At 42.3% G+C, this 22,591-nt stretch overlaps 2 protein-coding genes across 5 annotated transcripts in view; one reads left to right on the forward strand and one right to left on the reverse strand.

The window, feature by feature from the left end:
• Window positions 1-8,222, reverse strand: part of KIF20B (kinesin family member 20B) — a 38,814-nt gene extending 30,592 nt beyond the window's left edge. The window contains exons 1-8 of one of the 2 annotated variants that reach the window (XM_083441269.1): window positions 7,490-8,222; window positions 5,835-5,982; window positions 5,462-5,548; window positions 5,248-5,367; window positions 4,935-5,073; window positions 3,297-3,481; window positions 514-571; window positions 69-263 (exon numbers count right to left, since the gene is read on the reverse strand). In XM_083441269.1, coding sequence (XP_083297395.1) covers window positions 69-263; window positions 514-571; window positions 3,297-3,481; window positions 4,935-5,073; window positions 5,248-5,367; window positions 5,462-5,548; window positions 5,835-5,981 — 931 coding nt within the window. In that variant the 5' untranslated portion in view covers window position 5,982; window positions 7,490-8,222. Of the gene's footprint in view, window positions 1-68; window positions 264-513; window positions 572-3,296; window positions 3,482-4,934; window positions 5,074-5,247; window positions 5,368-5,461; window positions 5,549-5,834; window positions 5,983-7,334 lie in introns of both variants that reach the window. The other variant, XM_083441268.1, reaches the window with a different exon arrangement.
• A 12,205-nt stretch (window positions 8,223-20,427) lies between these two features.
• PANK1 (pantothenate kinase 1) overlaps window positions 20,428-22,591 on the forward strand; it is a 31,001-nt gene continuing 28,837 nt past the window's right edge. The window contains exon 1 of one of the 3 annotated variants that reach the window (XM_083443693.1): window positions 20,428-21,109. In XM_083443693.1, coding sequence (XP_083299819.1) covers window positions 20,869-21,109 — 241 coding nt within the window. In that variant the 5' untranslated portion in view covers window positions 20,428-20,868. Of the gene's footprint in view, window positions 21,110-21,678; window positions 22,034-22,591 lie in introns of those variants that run through there. The other 2 variants (XR_014512083.1, XM_083443694.1) reach the window with 2 other exon arrangements.

Here is a 22,591-nt window from a genome sequence, read left to right on the forward strand (position 1 = left end):
GGCACTGAATAAGCAGGACACCTTAAGGCTACTGAAACTGGTTACCAAAGATTTAAGATATTTGTTACCTTTAACATATGAACAGCCTTTTACATCCTGTGACAGACGCAACACCTTCCTTCTTCTGTCATTGGACACTGGGAGCAGCAGGTCGTAAATGCACTCATTATAAATTTCACAGAACGAAACCCAGATGGAGAATTTTGCGCCTCTCCCTTCATCCACATTAGATCGTTCAGCTTCTTTCGCTAGTTCATCCAACTCTGTCGGAATAATGGAGTGGCATTAACATTCTGCTGAAGTGAGTCCATCTCGACGTGATTTAAAACAGGCTGCTTCAATAGCACTGAACATTGTTCAGACAGCATTGTTGTTTGCAGCACAAGATCCAAGGTTGGGAAATGACAGCTTTTCAAAGTATCGGAGGAAGTCTCATTTCAGCATTACTTGCTATGGCAATAGTTCACGCTGAATTTATGGAGCCTAATTTTGGCTTTCGGATACGTAACTTACCATCAGAATTATCAGCAATTCCACTGCGATTCCCATTAACGACACTTGGATAATCAACCTGAAAATTAAGACAGAGACAAAGTATGGATTATCCTAGATGTTCTACTGATACTATCATCTATCGAATTTTCTATGGCAGGACTGGAAAATTATGATGTGCTAATGGATCATTGCAATGAAATTGCCATTTCTATAGTAACCATAGCAAGCCTTACCAGGCATACCTATGCGAGTCTGCTGCTAGAATAGCAGCATTGTATGGCACTTTAAGGACCGAAGAAATAAGCATTCATGGGCCAGAACCCACTTTGTGTAGCTCACAAAGTAATCTGGATATGTTAACAATTCAGAAGTCAGTGGAAGAACATTTCAATCTCCATGGAAATACCACAATTCAACAACTCCTCCAGGAAAGTTCAAACATGAGGCTGCTGAGTTTATGCTCTGCATAGCAATGGAAACACCTACAGCTAGTTCTTGTAATTTTTTGCCTTTGGATCACCAAGTTTCCTTCCTCCTCTCATGCACCTGAATCATGAAACAGATTCCGACTCATGCCACAATTTCCATAACAAGACGGTATTCGTGCAAGAGCATACTTAGCACTTGAGAAGGCACGATGGCTCAGTGGGACAGCATCGGCTTTGCAAATGCAGGTTCAGTCGCCAGCAGGGCTGGGGATTTCCTCTGCCTGGATCGCTGGAGAGCTGCTGCCAGTCAGTGCAGACAATACTGAGCTAGATAGACCAATGATATAAGGCAGCTTCCTTTGTTCCTGTTTTTTGATAACAGTTGCATGCTGGTCAGGCAATAGTTTAAAAAAAAAGTTTGAACAATGGCATAGGAAGGAAGCATGGACAGTACAGGGATGGACCTCTGTGACGAAGCAATGTTACATTAGCTGGAACTGAAGTAGTCAACGTGGTGCCCTCTGTAAGTTGTTGGCCGTCAGGTCCAATCACCCTCAGACAACATGGCCTATGGCAGTAGTTTTCAAAGGGTGTGGCAGGAGAGGATGGCAAATGTGGGAAGATTCAAGGACACCCAAACAAACATTTAATCATTTGAGTGTAGTATAGTGCCCATCTATCTATGTGTAGAATATGGATAAATATATTTTCAAAATGAGAGCATCAAGTGATATCGAGGACAATGCTAGCTGATCCAGAATCACCATTCAAACAGAGTGCTGGAGAATAGCATTGGCTATTCTTCTACAGTTCTCCATGACATAATATTGTGAACAGGCATTTTCAACTCTGACAAATATGGAAGATCAGAAAAGAGAAAGACTTATTTGCATTGATGAGATGAGAGTTTGTTTGCCTCAAACTAGACCTAATATAAATGAGATTTCCTGGCAAAAGCAAGCTCACACCTCTCATTGAGTTTGTATGCCAAGATATATGTGTAAGAGGCTCGTTTATAATTATATTATGTGAATGATTGATGTTCTTATGTAGCTGCATTGTTTTATACTTTCTGGGTGCTCCATGGTCATATTATAAAGTAGTCACTTTTTATTATATAAATCACGTAGTGGTAGGAGTCGTTTCTTTTCGTTTTCCAAGTTCCAACGTAATTTTATCAATAAATAATTATGTGTAGCACGAACAAATCTGAGGCCTGTTGTGTTAAAAAAAATATGTCGTGGGGCTGTGCTACAATCCTATCTCCAACAATAAGAAGCTCTTTCTGCCCCCGCCCCTGCTGGTAGGATTCCCCTGGCAGTTCCCCAATCCCCACAGTTAAGTGTCAAAGAGTGGTAAGCACTTAGGCTGGAATTCAACATGACACTATTACAAATGTCTCATCTGTGCAAGCATACCAGCTTGACAGGCAGAACAATCTCTCCTCCCACCAAGCACTGTGCCGGGATTCTCCCGCCCCCCATAAGGCAATTTCAAATGGCCAGCCATGGGGGGATGAGAAGGCGATGGGAGCCCCACTGTGCTAAGATTCTGCCGACGGGTTTCATTCAGTGAATCCTGTCAATGGGGTCCTAATCATGGCGAAGAAGCCTTCAAAGGGAAGTGCCCATGAATGTACAACTAGCATATCAACGTCAGGATGAGGCCAGCTCCTGCTTCCACCTCTGCAAAATTCAATGGACACACCTGCTTGCCCTTTATATTCTGTACAAACAGCTTTGATCATTACATAATATGTGGTGCCCATGTGGTTTTTATTATGCCACTCTCTACTACTGGTATCACATTGACAATCTACGTTATTTATTATGGCACCTCAGATATAATTTGTCACTGAAAGGCAGAGATTTTTTCTCTCTTTATGTATTTAACATGGTCAAATCACCTTTTATTCTTGAACTGAGATTCTGCAAAACTGAACAGAAATGTATGAAGATACGTCAAACAGCAGAAAAGGTAAAGGCAGAAGGACAGCAGATTCTCTGGCATTTTGGACAATCACAGCAAGCATATGGGTTGCAGCCAATGTGAATCCTACTCAGAGTTGACTCACCAAGCGAACGGACATGGCCAAGTGGTCCATTAATCTCAAGGAGTCTCTGCTAAATAGGTAAGAATTCCCACAGCCAAAAAACCCATCATACCAACATAGAAAACTCTGGTTAGAACATAGTGAATTTTGGTAATATGTGTGTATGTATACATACATACAAAAATAAACACATACACAACCATTTTCAGTTTCTTTACAAATGGCTGTTAATAAAACTTATAATTCTAAATCTGTCCAACTGATTTAGTGCGGCTTAAAACCCTAGTAAGTATTCAGGATTGCATTCTAAATTGACACACCTCTTTTATAAGACGGAGAAGTGAGCACTTGACAGACATTTCTTCTCTCATTTCTTCTTTAGTCAGCCTTCTGTGTTCTCGGCAACGATGGGGTTTGAGATCCATCTCTGAATATAGTTTGCCTTGGATGCGCTTAAACAACATCTCCAGTGCCCTTGGGAGAATGCCACCATCTTCATTAGTACCTGTCATGAGGACGATGTGTCAGAACTTTGAACACTCTTTTGGAGCAGAATCAGGAAAAGGGGGCAAGGAGGCAACATGAACTGTATACATGTGGAATTAGAGCTACCCTTGGAGTAAGCACAAGGTGAATGGATCAGTATTCCAATAAAAATATATTCAACCCCCATTTTGGAAAGCAACATTTAAACCACATTGGATACGCTTTATCCCTACTCATTTCAAATACTTTTGGCTATTGGAAAAGTTTGAAATATTTATACAGAGCATAAAATTATCACAGCATTTGTTTTCAGTTTTCTTTACTAAAACAGAAATGCTAAAACAGATCAAGTCAATTGAATGTATTAATCCCTCCCCCACCCCTGGAAAACCCATATAGGCGGACAACCAGAAATCTATTTCTGCTGTTCATACTCAGATCTATTCCATTCATTCATATTTCAGGGGGCAGGCAGTTGAAGCTGAGTGATAGTACCCAAGGCTAACAAATGAGCTCATCACCAAGGTACTATGATCCTACTTTAGATCTCAGCTTAAATCCCATCATTTCAATTCATCTGACCTATCAATTGAAGCTGAGCAAACAGCTTCAGTGAAGGGGAAGAAGGATTACAACTCAGTAGCAAAGCACATGTTCAGTTCCTGCTATCTCCAATCAGAAGACAACAAGGAGCAGGGGATGAGGGCAACACTTTAAAGCAGGGGTAGGCAAGCTAAGGCCCAGGGGCCAGATGCGGTCCAATCGCCTTCTCAATCCGGCCTGTGGACGGTCTGGGAATCAGTGTGTTTTTACATGAGTAGAATGTGTCATTTTATTTAAAATGAATCTCTGGGATATTTGTGGGGCCTGCTTGGTGTTTTTATATGAGTAGAATGTGTGCTTTTATTTAAAATGCATCTCTGGGTTATTTGTGGGGCATAGGAATTCGTTCATTTCACCCCCCAAAAAAAAAATTTTAGTCTGGCCCACCACATGGTCTGAGGGACGGTGGACTGGCCCACGGCTGAAAAAGATTGCTGACCCCTGCTTTAAAGTACCTAGAGGGCCCATCAGATGTCAAGGAAATAAACTACTATCTGACTTTTGGAAAACATCTGAAGGCAGCCCTGTTTAGGGAAGTTTTTAATATTTGATGTTTTATCATTTTTTAATATTTTGTTGGAAGCAGCCCAGAGTGGCTGGGGAAACCCAGCCAGATGGGCGGGGTATAAATAATATATTATTATTACTACTACTACTACTACTACACGGGGTTACAAAACCAGTTTCCTATGTTCCTATTCAAAATGCATTTTTAAAAACATCATACTATACACATATTCCAAATAAAAATAAGTAGTTCAGAGAGTTGAAATAACTGTAGCGCACAGTTTGATGACACAGAGCATACACAAGTAACATAGAACTCAAGTTAACGTTTTGTCCAGAGACATATGAATGCTCACTAGTACCTTTGTATGTATATGTTTTCCCAGCATTTGTAACACCATAGGTAAACACAAGGCGACTGTGTCCCTTCAGGAAGTCTTGCACTGGCTGCTTCACAGTCCCTTCAAAGAGTTCTTCTTGGGTTGTTTCAGGGCCAAACACCTAAAAAATTAACAAGAAGGTATTTTATGGCTTTCCATATTGAAATTCCAATTTCTTTCGAGACTGTAATTTCTTAAACTTTTCAAATCAGTGAGAAGTATTCAAGCGTTATTATGTGCAAAGTTTCCATACCAAGGGTTATGAGTCGCCAATAGCCCTTTACACTTTATTTACCTGTGAAAAAGTAAATTTCTGCACCAAGTGCTGCAAGTTTTTTTCACTAAGCCGGAAAACCTTTGAAGACTTGGGAGCTTTTAATATAACGCTTGATGCATCAAGAACAGAAATACAATTCTGTAAGAAAGAGGAGATAGATATAGATATTTTTAGTTCAGCAGATGGCATTCTTAAACAAATTTTGTTTTTAGAATTTATTTTTAAATCACACCTGAGAATCACCTTCCTTTTCTGACTGCATCAACGGTCTAATGCGCAGGCAAACATGAATGCGTTCTCTGGATTCCAAGCTCTCTCTCTACAGAGGGAAAGAGTAAAACCACAGTGCTGTCCAACAATATTGCCATATACTCAAGGCTCTTGGTTTTATGAGACTTTAATCTCAATAGGCTATACACAGCTAAGTTATTCCACATGGGGAACAACTTCCCACACAGAAGCTGGACTACAGACTGTTTAATTCCATGAGCAACTGAATATTCCAAGACATCACATCCACCTCAGCCATTTCTGCGTGGATCACTTTCACAAGTACAGTACAGCAGACATTGTCATTATCACTTGGAGTCGTCCAGTTCCCTTACCTGGCTTATATCAGAGATTGATGATAAATCACTATAGAGATTCTTCCTAATGTCACTAACATCCACAGGGATAATTCTTGGGGACAATTCAACAGCAGAAATAAAGGATGGTCTGAGCATTGATGGCTTATCCAAATTAGACTCCATCCTATTAAAGAAGACAAAGGGGGGGGGGAGAGTTGCTTGAATGGAACATCCAATAACATGAAATTTGGACTTCTACACAAATTTCTTCATCATGTGAACTCATACGTCAGATCGTAAGTATTAATCAGATTTCTTTCCTGCCCTTCCTCACAAAGGAGCTCAGGGAGCAAAAATAAAATAAAAACATATTTAAAACATGCTATAGTTCCTGTGAAGTAGAGTTGCCTTGTCCTGTTTGTCTGAACTTTCCTTGCAGAAAAGGAGAGGAGAGTGGAAAAAATGGGCACAGCTACAGTACAGTTTAACGCAGTCATCATCAACCTGATGGTGCCCATCAGATGTTTCGGAGTACAACTACTTGAAGTGCTGGCTATTCCCAAGGTTGTCAGGACTTGTAATCCAAACATCTGGTGGACAGTGGACACCATTATTGAGAAGGCCAATTTAGTGCCATAGTCCTCCGAGTGTCTTCTTTGGAACCTTCATTGGAAGTTTTGCAAGGATGCGAAGTAGCATTAATTGCACTTAGTCGTTGTTGTTGTTGTTTTTACACTAAAGGTAACCCAAAGTAACTTACAAAAGAGTGCAAAGTTAAAAAGTACTATGAAAACAAAACAAATTAAAAACCGAAAAACACACCCGTAATATAAAAGGCAGGTTTAACACATCCCAACCTCTGAAAAGAGGCAACAAGTATTTAAAACACTACAAATTAAGGACCAAAAGCCTAGATAAAAAGAAACATGATCAAGTTTCAGGCAAGTTGGCCCAGCAATGATGCTGATATTGCACAAATGTGCAGCTGTAGCAAAACACTGAGAACATCCTATGCCATACCTCCGATTCACATGTGTTTAAAGTGACCTACAGACCTAGAGTGAAAATACAGGTTTAGCATGTTAGCAGGGGCTTCTGTGGGTCAGATGCACAGCCACTATCGCCCGAATAGACTGTACTTTTAATAAACATGATCATTCTATTCCTCAAATGGCTTTTGATATGTAAGGAGTGCTTTAAACAACAACAACACGGCACTGTGGGTTTGTTTTCCTCCCCAACTTTCCTGTGAATTTGCTTCAGGAAAATGAAAGCTGTTTTTCTCCCCCATGGCTTCAAAATTTCATCTCTAGTAAGGTCTGGCATGCTTTTTTCTTTTTTTGCACTACCAAGATTCGGATTCAAAGCGCAGGTGCGTTATTTCAAAAACATACGATATAATGCAACGATGCCCTGCAACTACAGGCCTGCTACCAGCTCAGCTTAGGGCTTGACAAAGTAAGCCATTCCGCTCGGACCCCGGACCCGAATGCAGACCGAAAGGGGCAAAGGCAGGGCCACCAATTATCTACTTACTTTTAAAACGACATACAATCGGGTGCGAGAACCGGCGAGAACAGAAGAAATCAATCCTATCCCAGGCGGCCAACGGCAGCCCTTCTCCCCCGTTAAGCGCACAACCGCCCCCCAAAAGCGGCAACGGCCTCGCCGCCCCAGCGAAAGAAGCTCACCTGCGCTCTTTTTCAAACCTCGCCGCCGAGGCTCATGGGAGCCAACAGCCCGCGTCGACGAGCACGCTGGGAAATGTAGTCGCGGAGGCCCGGCAGCTTCCGGCCGCTTCTCTATATAGGAGCCCTTGGGCGCGGCGAAAGACTACGAATCCCAAGAGGCTCCGCGTCCATCCGGGAACTACGGAAGGATTGTTGACGGTAGGGGTGGCAGCTTCGCCTGCGGGTGTCTCGGAAGGCAGGAGACGCGGAAAGCGGTGGGGTGCGAACGGGCACGTGGAAACAGCGGCTGGCTTAGCTCGGGGCAGCAGGCAGGGCTTCGTTTGGAACCAGGGTTTGGGGCCCGGCCTCCGTACGCTCTCAAGTCCGATATAAATAAAGGGAAGCGGAGAAATGCCTCTGCCAAGCTGGTTACCCTCCTGGTGTTTCCTGGACCACGAAACCGCTGCCCAAATACGTGGAGTATTTGTAGTCCCAAAGACAGTAGTACCTCAGGTTAAGTACTTAATTCGTTCCGGAGGTCCGTTTTTAACCTGAAACTGTTCTTAACCTGAAGCACCACTTTACCTAATGGGGCCTCCTGCTTCCGCCGCGCCGCCGGAGCCCGATTTCTGTTTTGAAGCAAAGTTCTTAACCTGAAGCACTATTTCTGGGTTAGCGGAGTCTAACCTGAAGCGTATGTAACCTGAAGCGTATGTAACCCGAGGTACCACTGTACGGAGGCCTCCTGCTGCATGTCTGAACGGCAGAGGGCCTCCTCGGTAGCGGCGCCCGCCCTGTGCAACGCCCTCCCATCAGATGTCAAGGAAATAAACAACTATCTGACGATTTCTGAAGGCAGCCCTGTTTTTAATGTTTGATATTTTTTCGTGTTTTTAATACTCTGTTGGGAGCTGCCCAGAGTGGCTGTGGAAACCCACAACAATTTATGAATAATAAATTGTTGTTGTTGTTGTTATCATTTTGCTGCTCGGAGGGTCATTATTTGTTAAGATGCCTGATGCAAGTCAAGTTAGAAGGCTTCAGAGTTTCGTTCTGAACACTTAGTTGAGCCGAGAGAGGGCAACTTTGATTCAGGCCGTAAGGGATTGGTTAATGAATGGTATGCAATTTTGGGAAGGGGTTAGGGACAGGGACAGTTTAAGACAGTGCTTCTCAACCTTTTCCAGACTGTGGCCCCCTTCCGACTTTGTTCCCTTCCTGTGACCCCCCCCCCCTTTTACCGGTAGAAAGATAGCTATTTTGCTTGTAAATAGAACATGGAGACAATCCAGCTCGAACATGCCCTGGTGTGCTTTTTCTTCTCTCCCCTGGGATCTTTGACCTGCCTATTAACTTACTACTCTTGGAATTGTATTTTTTAATGGGGGGGCAGGGTAGGGGCGAGAAAGGCACAATTTAAACATTCTGGTTGGTTGATCTGAAGGTTTTCCTATTACAGAAGAGCAGTACAATAACAAGCATTAAATTAAGGACTCATTTTCATGCCACTTAACAACTTTCACTTGCGTATTTTCTTTGAGTAACAACAGATCATTGAACGTATCATGCACTATACTCTTTTCCATTTGTGGCTTTAAAGATTACTGGGATATTTGCTGATGGTAATAATTTTAAAAGGGACGCAGGTGGCGCTGTGGGTTAAACCACAGAGCCTAGGACTTGCCGATCAGAAGGTTGGCGGTTCGAATCCCGCGACGAGGTGAGCTCCTGTTGCTTGGTCCCTGCTCCTGCCAGCCTAGCAGTTCGAAAGCACGTCAAAGTGAAAGTAGATAAATAGGTACCGCTCCGGTGGGAAGGTAAACAGCATTTCAGTGTGTTGCTCTGGTTCGCCAGAAGCGGCTTAGTCATGCTGGCCACATGACCCGGAAGCTGTACGCCGGCTCCCTCGGCCAATAAAGTGAGATGAGCGCCGCAACCCCAGAGTCAGCCATGACTGGACCTAATGGTCAGGGGTCCCTTTACCTTTACCTTAATAATTTTAAGTAGCTTTACTGTTATAATAATTCTAAAGTCTCAAATATAGAATAAATGTTCATAAATGCACAATGTAAACACACATACAGAAGTTTATAAACCACATGTCCAAAATAGTACAGGAGAGCAATCCTGAAGCCATTTTGACTCCCTAAAGGACCTCAAATATTTCTCTGCAGTAGGGGGGTGGGGAAAACTTTCCAATTGTCTTTTCACTTCCAAATATTCCCTGCAAATCCAGTCTGGCAAGTTCCTTTAAAAAAAAAAAAAGTTTTGAATTACAATCCAATAATAGCTTCATTATAACAATACCAATTTATACTACAATTATTAATACCAATCGTTCAAATACCAAATTATATAATTTAGATAAAGGGGCCTCCCGCATGCTAGATTTGGTGAATTGGTTATTTGCTTCATTTCTTTATTTATTCCAAAATCTTATTAATTGGGTCATTCCACGCCAAATGATTTTAATACTTGACCGTGCTCTCAAGATTCAGATTTTATTCAAAAAAAAGTTATGTGTAGATACTTATGAGATAACCTCAAATTAATTTGTAAAGTTGTTTTGGTACAAAATTGGGCACAGGAGATTTTTTTGAAAATTTCTATTTTCACGTGATTTAGGCTAATGCAATTTCTGCATCAGTTTAGAAAAAACAACCTGTTTTGCTTATTTTTCAACTGATTGGGTTTATTCTGGTATCAAAATAAAGCTAATTGTGGTCTCTTTCAAAATAAGGTATGTATTAAGTGCCACCAACCACTCAAAGTGAATTTTTGTCATTTTATTCCTGATGGGTTCCATAAGCCGTAGCGCACGAACCACAACTAACACATGTATCATACTTTTCTTGTAGAATGGGCTAACTATGTACTTGTTATGTTTTGAAAATAAGGAGGATGTTTTGTGTAGTTATAAAATAAGTTAATTTTGAAATAAATTTTTTTTGGTCACTTTTTTGTACAGGTTTAAGGTCTCTTTGAGCCTGAAATAACTCACGCATTCGTGCAAATAGTTAAAATTGTACCCTCTTACGTTACAATGTCAACAGGGTAGCAATTTTCAAAGTCTTTCTATAGGAGCTTGCACATCATTGTTCTGGGTCTCTGTTGCCTCCTTCAAAGAGGGGAGGGAACACTGTTGCAACAGAAAAATAAGGACCTGCCTTGCTTTTCACTGCATCCTGCCTCCATTCATCTCTGACTAATCATGGACTTGGGCAGCAGAAGTAAACCCCCTTAGTTTCTATAACATTACTAAAGATTATGGGTGTGAAAAGATTAACCAATGTGGCTTATAACTTGCAAAAATGGAGCTAGGCTCTGTGAAGTAATAGTTTGGCAGCTGTAATCTAGTTAGCTAAGGATACAAAATAAGAGTTTTGCAACTGGTTAGGAAGCTGCAACTTTGGGTGCACAACAGCTACATGCTGATTGCTTTTGGGGAACAACTAATGTTGCTTTACAGATTAGGGTAATTTATTTAGGATCTTATCAAATGGTACTGACGTGAGCCTAATGGCCACCAGCCAACAAAAGCTATTGATGCTCATTTAAGCAAACTTCCTTCAGTAGTTATTTTGCCTTAAAGTAACATTTTTATCTTTTATAGTTAAACAAAACCCCAGAATGGGTGGAATCACAAAGTGGCTTACAAACAATAAATAACAATAACATACTAGAATGTTACAACATAAATTGTGTAGAATAATTAACAAATCATCAATAAAACAATTATAAATCATCAGTAAAATAGCACTGATACAACATTCCTTCTGTTTGCAAAGGTGATGTACATCTATGTAAAATTGACAGGACATGTGGATGTCCCCTATGTAATCTAATATTAAAAGGAATTGACCCCGAGTATCACCAATTAATCACATTTGCTAATATGTTTTGCTGGGTTTTATACACATCTTTTTAAGAAGTCACACCCAGGGAGTTCAGTAGAACTTGTTCCCAGGTAAGTGGGTGTAGGACTGAAGCTTTACACCATCCTATAAGGTTGAGTGATTAAAGGTCATTATGCAGCATTTTTTTTCCAGTGTGGGAGGAACCCTAATAAAAGATCTCATTAATTTTTTTTCAGTGTGGGAGGAACCCTAATAAAAGATCTCATTAATGTTACTCAATCTAGAACCATTGCTGGTTTCTTTGTTGACACTATATATTCAGTTAGCTATTTCCCCCATGCCATGATTCTACCCTGAAGGTTAGTGAAGCTACTTTCTTCAACTAGCAGATTGGACAAGAATACATCATCTGTCTCACCCCCTCAAAAAAGAAAAGGAGGAAGGAAATACTATAAGCATGAGCGTCTCCTATAAATACCACCAACTTCCCTCAACTTCCCCATTTGGGGCCCTAAACTATCCAAGTATCAATCTCTAACCCTAGGGTGAGGTAATAATAGGAATCCTTCTCACCGGTACCTAGGATTTGGTATTATCATGCATTGTAATATATAGCTCTAGATGTGTTTATGCTATAAACATTTTGGACTATTATTTGTTTCTGGTAACAACAGTCTAAATTTGGGCATTGTTAAAATGGAGGCCAGTATCACCAACCTGACCAAACCTTAGAAGCCATGATGAATATAGGCCAGCTTCATCACAGTTACTATAAAATTAGAGGTGATGACTGGCTGACTCATACTGTCAGGGAATTAATTAAAAAGAAGCAACTCTAAAGCTGGCTGCTGTTGATTTTGTTTACCCCACCACCCTGAATATTACATTGAGGTGGCTGTTGCTAGCATCTTGGTGATAATGCAAATTGGGACCCTGATCTTTTCAGTTTCAGCTGTTCCTGAACAGAGATATTTGGTCACAGTGATCTGTGCAGTAGTAACCTCCTGACTTGATTAGTCCAACTCACTTCTGTCCTTAAGCAACTGCAGCTGGTGAGAAATGCAGCAGCTAGACTCTTGATGGGCATATCTATGAGAGTTCAAATAATACTGGCTCTCAAAAGACCTGCACTTGCAGCCTGTTGGTCACTGGGCCTAGATCAAAGTATAGGAAGCCCTAAATGACTTAGGAGGCTAGTTATGTAGGATGCCTTTATCCCATATATTTCTGTCCAAGCCTTGATATCAGCTGTGGAGCCTCTTCTGGCAGTGTCCTCACTGACAGAAGTCTGGGGCTTCAGTTACAAATGCTTCTTCCTCCTGAGCTTCATCGGCAGCTGTTTTGTCATTTGGTGTCAGCGGAAGACTTGCTGTGCAAGGGCAATATGGCCATGCTGCTGGTAATATTTAAATGTAGATTGGTGACCATGATTTCTCCTCGCATCTTAAGTATTGTCTTTACTAGTTATTGTAATTTAAATTCTTGTAAAGTGCCCCAAGATCACTTGTGATGAGCAGGATATAAATTCTATACATAGATAAAAGTTCTTCCCTGGAAAAAGAACCTTATCCTCACCTGGTTAGGAAAGGATGGAAGCTGTTAAACCAAGTGTGGGAGGAGAGGGGGCAAATCCTGTGGCACTGGTGCTAATCCTTGCGCTGGCACAAGTATTTAGTTGACTACCGCCCTCTATGCTGATGGGGAGCTTACAGCCATGGCCGTCTTTCATTCATGGAGTCAGTGGAACCAGGTGAATTTAATTACCAGCCCACCCCTATTGACAAATGGCTGCTTAGATGCTGACTCACATATTTGGATGGAATAAATCCAGATATTGCGAGGAGCAGTGTTGACTGTGAGTAGACGTAGATGTTCAACAGCACAGGGAATGTGCAACGTTGCTCACCATGGAAGCAACTGATGCAATGAGAAGCCAGCTGCTGACATAAATGGGGTATTTCTCATTACAAGAAGTTTCTTCATCATCCTGTGGACTCTGTCTAGTTGGCAAGCTAAAAATCAAACAAGTGATGACGCAGAAGAAGAGCCTCTTTACTCCTGGAAATCAAGGACTGCAAACAGTAGGCATTTTCAGAACAGTCCAACTGGGATCTTTGGTGATTTAAAAGCCAAATTACATTGCACTACACGTGAATGTTCACAAAGACCAAAAAATGGCTTTTTTAAAAAAATAACACCTTTTTATTGGTTTTAGAAATACAAAGTACAAATAAGCACAAACTAGTAAAAACTAGAATCTGTATAAAGAGATTTTCTGAATCTTGAGACTCCCCCCCCCCCCTCCATGGAGTCTTATTTTAAACATCTACAACAGTATATTCATCCGTACTCCAACTTCTTTATCAAACCATATTGTTCATAGCAGGGGGTTTTCACTACAAGTGAGTCAGAATCCTGCTCTTGTTTCCATCTGCTTACAGTGGTCTCCTAAGTAACTTATAATTTTTTTCCCATTCTTTTATAAATATTTTATCCTCTTGGTTTCTGAGTTTTCCAGTCAGCTTTGCCATCTCGGCATAGTCCATCAGCTTGGTTTGCCATTCTTCTCTGGTAGGGACTTTGTCTTCTTTCCAACTCTGGGCTAATAACATCTGGGCAGCAGTTGTTCCATACATAAAAAGTCTTTTCTGCTCCTTTGGTATGTTGGTACCTGTAATTACTAACTTAAAAAAAGCTTCTGGTTTCTTAACAAAGGTTTTTTTTTAAAACTTTTTTTAATCATTTCAGTATATATCATCTCCCATAAAGCTTATATTACCTTACAAGTAAAAAAATGGCAATCTTCTGAGGTATTAGGAGGAAAACCCTTATTTCAAATATACCGTAGATCTTGATGTAGAATGGACTTTCAGCTTTATTTTATAATGTTGTGTTTTTTAAAAAACGGAAAGCTGTAAAATCAATGTTTCAGTATTATAGGAAACAATATATGGTGGTACCTCAGGTTAAGTACTTAATTCGTTCCGGAGGTCCGTTCCTAACCTGAAACTGTTCTTAACCTGAAGCACCACTTTAGCTAATGGGGCCTCCTTCTGCTGCCATGCCACCGGAGCACAATTTCTGTTCTCATCCTGAAGCAAAGTTCTTAACCCGAGGTACTATTTCTGGGTTAGCGGAGTCTGTAACCTGAAGCGTATGTAACCTGAAGTGTATGTAACCTGAGGTACCACTGTAGATGTGTTTTTCTTTGAGATCCCCTAAAAACGTTTGTTCGTTCCTTAGAAAGAGAGGAAGAACAGGCTACAGAAGGCTGAATAACTCAGTGAGCTGAAATGACAAGAAGTGTTGTCTCACTGAGGCATAGTATGATCTATGAAACAAAATTAATGTTATGTTTTTCTTTCACTTGCTTTTCAGGCAGAACAAATATATTGGCAGATGGGTCCCTGTAAAAGGCCAAAAATAAAACTACAGCGGCATTTAAAAATTCCTAAACTGAATGATGCATCCTTCTGCAAATTACTAGCTTGCTGTCAGTGCTGGGTGGAACTTCATCTACCAGGTGCACAAGGTCTGAGAGTCAGACAGGAAGGCATGATCTCTGCCTTGGAAGTGTAGCAGCAGAGATCAGTCACTATGTTCGTTCTTTAGAAAGAAAGAAAAACAGGCTATAAAAGGTTGAATATATATAACTCAGTGAGCAGAAATGTCAAGAAGTATTGTCCCGCTAAGGCATAGTATAATCTATTGAACAGAAATGTATAAGTAGCATTGTAAGACTGCGGTAATGTAGAGAGAGTAAAACGGAAAGGAATGGTAATTCTTAGAGCATAGATTTGCTAGTAACTGTAGCAAGTTCTTTTTGTAATCATCTGCCCTACACAGTGCTTTCTCTGTCATGAATGCTACTTATTAAAATTGTTTTCCAGAACACGATTCACTCTCTCAAGTTGGCATTGCATAAGAATAACTCACATGAAATGCTCTGGGGAAATATTTTTGGTTCCTGGGTGTTGCAAGTATATGTTGCACCTGTTACGCTTGTTTTGACCTAGCCTGCAGCCAGAGGTCTGTACGCCCCAAACAATACAAGAGAAGTTAGCCTCGTGCAATATCTTTGGGAAGTTGGTGCCTAATTGCCATTTTTGAGATGCAGGGTATAAAACGACTTAGGCATCTGCTGCATTGTTTTAATTCTCATTAGTGTGATTTCAGTAAGGGAAGTACAGTACAGTGGTACCTCGGTTTACGAACTTAATCCATTCCGGAAGTCTGTTCTTAAACCGAAACCGTTCTTAAACCAAGGTGCACTTTCCCTAATGAGGCCTCCTGCTGCCAGTGCTTTTCCACCGTTTGGCTTCCATTCTTAGACCAAGGTCAAGTTAACAAACCAGGCCACTACTTCCGGTTTTGCAGAGTTCGCAAACCGAACTGTTCATAAACAGGGCTGTTCTTAAACTGAGGTACCAATGTATGTAACTATGTTTTAAACCGAAACTTCAGATTCAAAGATGGCAAAACAAAGACTTCAGATTCTTAGGCTGTAGTCCTATACTCACTTACCTAGGAATGACCGCTGGGAGGAATGCAGGGAGAAGATTATTTTATAAATAATAAATATGAATGGGTGCATTGTTACTGCTAGAGCAGTCTTTATCTGGTAGTATTAATATACCAGAATTTTCTAAGTACAGAAAGCAAGATCATTTTCATATGGAAGAGATTTTCCCAGCCATCTCTTCTCCACAGAGGACATGTTCACCTATTCAAACATTGAAAGTGGTATTTACTCATCACAGTTGTACCAGCCTTGATTTATCTGTAGACAAGTCTGCGTACTTAATTTGAAAGCAAAGCATTTTAACTGCATTCTTTTCAGAGTGGTAACTAAAAGTCCACACCCATGCAAATCCCTAATAGAAGGCTTGTTTCTGCTCCTCCATTATTATTATTATTATTATTATTATTATTGCTGAATAACTCAGACAAGAAAAAAAACCTTGTACTGGAAGGTAAGAAACTGAAAAAGCATCGAGTCACGTGTGACAAATGTCCCCCTGAACTGCTTAAATACAGAAACAGAAATGACATAACACTGGTGCAAACTACTATTTTGTGCTCAAACAACATTCACAGGTGTAAAGGTATTACAGGCACATTTGCAGAAGCAGAACATAAGAAAACATGAAGTACAAAGGACATGCCATAGCATCCCATTGAACATAATGCAGAAAAATCCTTAGGTTTTACCATCTGGAGCAATGCTACAGAATGGCCTTAAGAGGAATGAACATCACCAGTTATCCTCACATGCGAAAATCACATGTGCAAGGCAACACATGGAAGTAGCAAATGTTTTATCTATTGAAGTGTGAGCTGCACAGAATGTGTATACGCTGACTTACTGTAACAGTACTATGCAGTGTTATGAAAGCCCAGGAAAGTGACAAGTACACACATGGTTTTAGATATGAGTGATGGAAGCTGACTTATACACATTAGTACCATTCCTATTTATCTGTTCCCAAATTACCCATGTAGATGAGAAACACAGACGTAAGGTTCACAGTAGGAGCCAAGTAAATGGCCTGCTGCAGAGTTAAAGGTAAGCAGGTGTGTATGGGAAAGCACAGCCCCTTCTAATAGCAGGAAAGAAGTATAGCCATTTAAACACTGAAAATCACAGTTTTCACAGTAAATGCTGGGAATCAAATCTTCAAACGTATTTGTATTCATACTGTGCTAGATATTACACTGACTGATGCATTCATGTCAACACAGTAGCGAACTCTACAACATTTTGTTCATCTGCATGGTGTAAGAGAGATCTACAACCCTTCAGATTTGTTTGGATAAAACCAAGGATGTTTGGATAAAGAGGAGTACTATTTACATACAGTTACACCAATGAGGAGAGAAGTGGATTTTATTTTTTTATAAGCAGATTGCTTTGATGACTGTCATTTAGATAATATGGCTTCTATATAAAGACCACATAAACACTCACACCAAGTATATCAGGTGTGAAAAGACCCACTTCACACTTCATTCCGTGATTTAGCCTGCAATCATAGGCATTTTAAGGAGGGATAAAGTCCTATTGAACTCAGCAGGCTTGCTTCCAAGTAGGAACATAAGAAAATATTATCAGGGTTGTGTTGCATATAATACAGTGCACTTTCCACAGCTGCAAACAGTGATAAGTTATAGAGGAACTGGTACAGGTTTAGCATTTTTTGGATAAGAGAACACTGCAGCAGACTTAACAGTACCTTTATAATATTTGTTTTTTATACAGGGGCTTTTTTCTATAATCTGAAGCATCTGTAACCTGAGGTGCCACTGTAATCCAGTCAAGTGACCGTTAACAGGTAACCTGGCAGACATGATAAAAACAACGCACTGATTTCTGTTGTAGTCCGCCCCTCCTGTGATGTATGTATGATGCATTGGGGGAGGTGGTTCTGGGATACACCCCTTCTGTGATGTATGTATGATGTTTCTGGGGGTGGTCTGGAGTTTGAGGGTGGGCAACTTAAAAAGTCTATACAAGGATGGGCACACCTTTGTTCTGGGTCCCTCCCCCCTCCTGTGTGTGTGGGGAGCACTCTGTTGCAACAGCTTTAATAAAGATCAGGCTTACTAGCTGTCTTGCTTCTCAATATTCTTTGGTTGGCCTCTGTTATTTTCTCCTACCGATAGAGAACCTAAAAAGAGGACTCTATATGGGCTCTTGGGTACCCCATAAGGGAAAAGAGCAGTTTTTTCTTATAACACAAAGGAATTGTCAGTCAACGGTGTAACAATGGTGGAAGTTCACTCAGCTTGGATTTGTTACCCACTATCTATATTACATTTCATCATCATATTTATTGTACTCAAAATTAGAGTGGTTAAAAAGATGTATTTTCCCACCTTTGGCATGCACCTTTATCAGTGAAGAATGAATTTGATCCATGTTAGTGGCTCTGAATATAGAAATTTGGTGGTAGTTGTTGCCACACTGGCATAGAACTGAAAAGTATGTTTATATTTGACTCACAGGAGTTTGCAAAATAAGATGTGTGAAGAACGTTGTGATTGTGTCCTTTATTCATGATTCACACTACTTAAAATACAATTTGCACATTTTTAAAATGCACCCACATTAGAAAAGGATTGTGTGGAAAAAGTAATGGGAGATGTGACTCCATGTTGTATTACGCAGAAAGTGTGCCATGATGTGATCATGTATTTGCAATATTGGCCTTGGCTCAGGGGCAGAACTGTGTGATCCCTAAGTTGGCCCACATACAGTGGGAGCCACCTATGGAAGTTGATTGTGCATAGACAGGATTTCGTAATATCTAAAAACAGAGGCATTAGAAATCATGCCCTTTGCCCTTCGAGCTCTTAACTCAAATCTACAGTGAAAGAACTGACTATGCTTATTCAGAGGTGAGGGAAAAATACTGAGTTATCACTTCACCCTCCAGGGTTAAGCTTTGGCACTGAAACAATAACAAAGGGTCTAGGGTTTAATCCTCACATTAAGCATTACAAAAAGCATAAAGGTAAAGGTACCCCTGACCATTATGTCCAGTCGCGGATGACTTTGGGGTTGCAGCGCTCATCTCACTCTATAGGCCGAGGGAGCCGGTGTTTGTCCGCAGACAGCTTCCAGGTCATGTGGCCAGCATGACTAAGCCGCTTCTGGTGAACCAGAGCAGCGCACGGAAATGCCATTTACCTTCCCACCGGATCGGTACCTATTTATCTACTTGCACTTTGACGTGCTTTCCAACTGCTAGATGGGCAGGAGCTGGGACTGAACAACAGAAGCATACAAGGATGCAAATCCTGCCTTAGCCACAAATTCAGGTGGGTGAATCACAATGGCTCCAATTCTAAGCATCCTTATTGGGGAGTAAGTCCTGTTGAATTAATTGGGACATACTTCTGAATAAATGTGCATAGGATTCAATTGTATTTATTGGCCTTGATTCTCCATCTGTGATTTTCCTACAAAACTCTGCATAGGAAATAAGGTGTAACGTGTACTTGTACAAGTGTACTTGTACACTGAAACCTGCAACTGCCTATAGCTTATCGGTGTCCACATTGTGAGAACATACTGCAGAAAAACTTGATTGTGCAATCATTGCGTGACAGTTCAAACTTAAGTCGCAAATTGTTATTGCACAGAAGGGATTTTCTAAAGTACGAAGTAGCCCTAATGACAGCATATTACTTCACAGGATTGGTGAAAGGGATAAAAATCAATCATTATGGGGAAATACAATTTGCAAATTACAACTGTGTCAAGCACACACCAAGATGAAACAAGGGAGGATGTCCCCATCTGACACCCTTTTCCCTTTCGGTGCATCCATTTATTGTCTTTGTAAACTGTTTTGAGGTATTTACAACCAAATGGTCTTTACAATTTATGAAATAAACACAATCCACAGTGGCAGGAAAAGGACATGAAAGAGACCGAGAGATGAGAGTGATAAAACCTGCACCAAGTAAAACTTCAGGACTGTGGATAAAGATCCCAAACAGATACTGTCAACAAACAGGCTGGGAATGGGAGGTCTCTTGGGCAAGAGAGAATTTTTGACACCCATCAAGTGGAAATGGCATTTTCTGCAAGTAGGGACAGGTTGATGAGTGGGAAGGATATATTATTTTTAGTTAAAAAAAAATAATCAAAACGAAACCATGCCTTTCAAAAAGCTCGAGGCAGTCAGTAAACACGCTTGTCCCTCTCACAGCAACCTGAGATTATATATAACGATTCTGCCCCCACTGAGAGACACGGCTGAGTGGAAATTTATTTGAATCGGGGGTTTCCTCAGCCCTAGTCCAATACTCCAAGCTTTTTGCTCCCCTTTACGAGGTTTGTCCTTTCCCCTCAAATGGCCTGCAACTTTTTAGCGTGTGAGTGTTGGGGGGCGGGAGGCTTTGAGGGAACTGTGGCTGCCGCCCAGGGCTCAGCAACAATCCCCATCCCTCCAGTTTAGCCTGCTTCACAGGGTCGTTGTGAGGGGAAACCCAGGAGCTGCGCCTTGAGCTCTTCAGCAGGAAAGGCGAGAGCTGTCAAGAAGACGCGAGGCGTCCTGGGAACAAAAGGTCGCGGAGGGTTATTTCACCCCGTTTTGTCTTCCACGCGAGGGCGAGTTAAGGAGTCCCTATGTGAGACACGAAGTGCACGCGCGGAGGAGGGGGAGCGCGCTCGCGCTGGAATAGGCGCAATCCCGCCTCATGCACAGGCAAAAGCCGCGCGCGAGAGGGAGAAGGTGCCTCCTCAGGACAACACAGCTCTGGAAGGAGCCGGGAACTCTGCGGCTGCCTCCGCCCCTTCTCGTCAGTCCTCCCTGTCTCCTGCGGAGGGCAGGACGCCTGCGCCGGGGAGGGCGGCGCATTCCGGGCGCCAGGGAGCCGCTGTGGGGAGGCATGAGCGAAGGCGGCGGGCGCTGAGAGTCTCCTCCCTGCCTCGCTCGCTCGCGCGCTGCAGGGGAGAGGAGGACAAAGAGGGAGCGGGCGAGGGGCCGCCTCCTCCTCCCCACCGTCGTCGTCGTCGCCGTCGGTGCGGCCGCCATGGGGGAGCGGCTGCGAAGCCAAGCCGGCGTTTCCTCGGCGGCCGCGTCGGCCCCCACCCCCACCTGCTCGCTGCATAATGGGCTGCTGCACAACGGCTTCCACGGGCTGCCCAGCAATGGGGAGGCTCCCGCGCGCTCGCTGCTCTTCCGACAAGACCCGCCGGTACCCGGCCAGGGCTCGCCGACGAAGAAATGCCGGACGCGCCGGAGGATGGACTCGGGCAAGAAAAACAGGCCACGTAAGTGAGGAATGCGGAGAAGGGCCCGCCTCGGGCTGGGCAAGCATGCACGCGCGCATGCATCTGTGCATCTCCAGGCGTGCAGGAGCCCTCTGCATCGCGTGATGCAGCGCAGGCCAGGCTGTTTTAGTCGTGTGGCAAGCAGCCCTGAGTCACCACCATTCGGCCACCTCGGGGCGGGGGGGGGGGGCTGCCTTGTGAATGAGGCGAGGGCGCTTCTTGGCTTGCTGGCTTGCTCACGTGTATGCTGTCAAATGTGATTGCCCGTGACGAAATCCAAGGCTCGAAGAGCAACGATTTGATTGCTTAGCTGGATGCAGATAATCTCATATACATGCACATATATATGCATATGTATATACTGTGTGTGTATGTATATACACCCACCCATACATACATACATACAGTATTTTAAGGCAGGAAGGAGGTAAGATTAGAAAGGCTGATTTGCCCTGCTAGCGCGCTCGTTATGCCTTTTTCTGCCTTAAAGGACCCAATCGTTCCTTCTCATTGTTTGGTTTTCTCTCCAAAGAGCTCCTCCTGCGCGCGCGCTCCGCCAGCGGCGTGCGGCAGCCTCCTGCTCGAACGCACAACAATCAGTTCATTAAGTACTGTTTCGCTCCGACCAATAGGGCCGCACTCCCGGCGATCACACCCACTGATACCACGTAGGCCGGTCCCGCGGCCGACCAATGAGGAGGCCGGGAGGGAGTGGGCTTGCCTCGGTTTCTACACCGCTGAGTGCAAGTCGCTAAAATGAGAGATTTCTCAATTTACAGCCTGCATAAATGTGACCTTGCTAAAGCGGATGCCGATTGTTGGGGGTGTAAAAGACGTGCAGGCTTGGATTGTCAGCCTCCTGGAAGCCGGCTCTCTGTGCCTTTTAGCAGCTCAAAATGAAGCTTATAATTGATGAGAGGCATTGTAAGTAAATGACACTGACAGTTGAACTTCTTTCTCTCTTTGCCTTCCATTAAATTTAGGGAAAGCATTTTAAGAAAAGAGGAAGGTTTTGATTAGGTGGCAGAGTTAAACTCCAGTAGGTGAGACTGTTTTGGATGGGTGGGTTTTAGTTGATAATCAGTTGGCTCTTTTTCACCCCTGTGGTTCTATGCAATTTCTTTCATTTTTTATTTATAATGCAGAAATAATCTGAGCTCTCTGAGATTCACCTGATCTGCACGCATCTTGGGCCTCATGTATGTGTGTGATCCCCCCCCCAAAAAGTGAATAATCAAGAATAATTAGAAATTCATAGCATATTTTGCCCCTAAAGGGGGCCTTGGAAATGACTGAAATGGTGAGATCAATTGCCTGTTCCTAATTTTGTTTACATGGAAGCCAAACCCATTGTTTTGAGTGGGACTTGCTGGTTGGTATGTTTAGGATTAACAGCGTTGAGCTGCAATGTAGACTTGTCTTCTTCTGCTTGTTTGTTTGTTTGTTTGTTTTAAGGAAAACCAACCACCACTCTGGATAACT

The sequence above is a fragment of the Podarcis tiliguerta genome (assembly GCF_965153285.1).
Source record: "Podarcis tiliguerta genome assembly, chromosome: 5".
In the NCBI taxonomy this organism is placed as follows: Eukaryota; Metazoa; Chordata; class Lepidosauria; order Squamata; family Lacertidae; genus Podarcis; species Podarcis tiliguerta.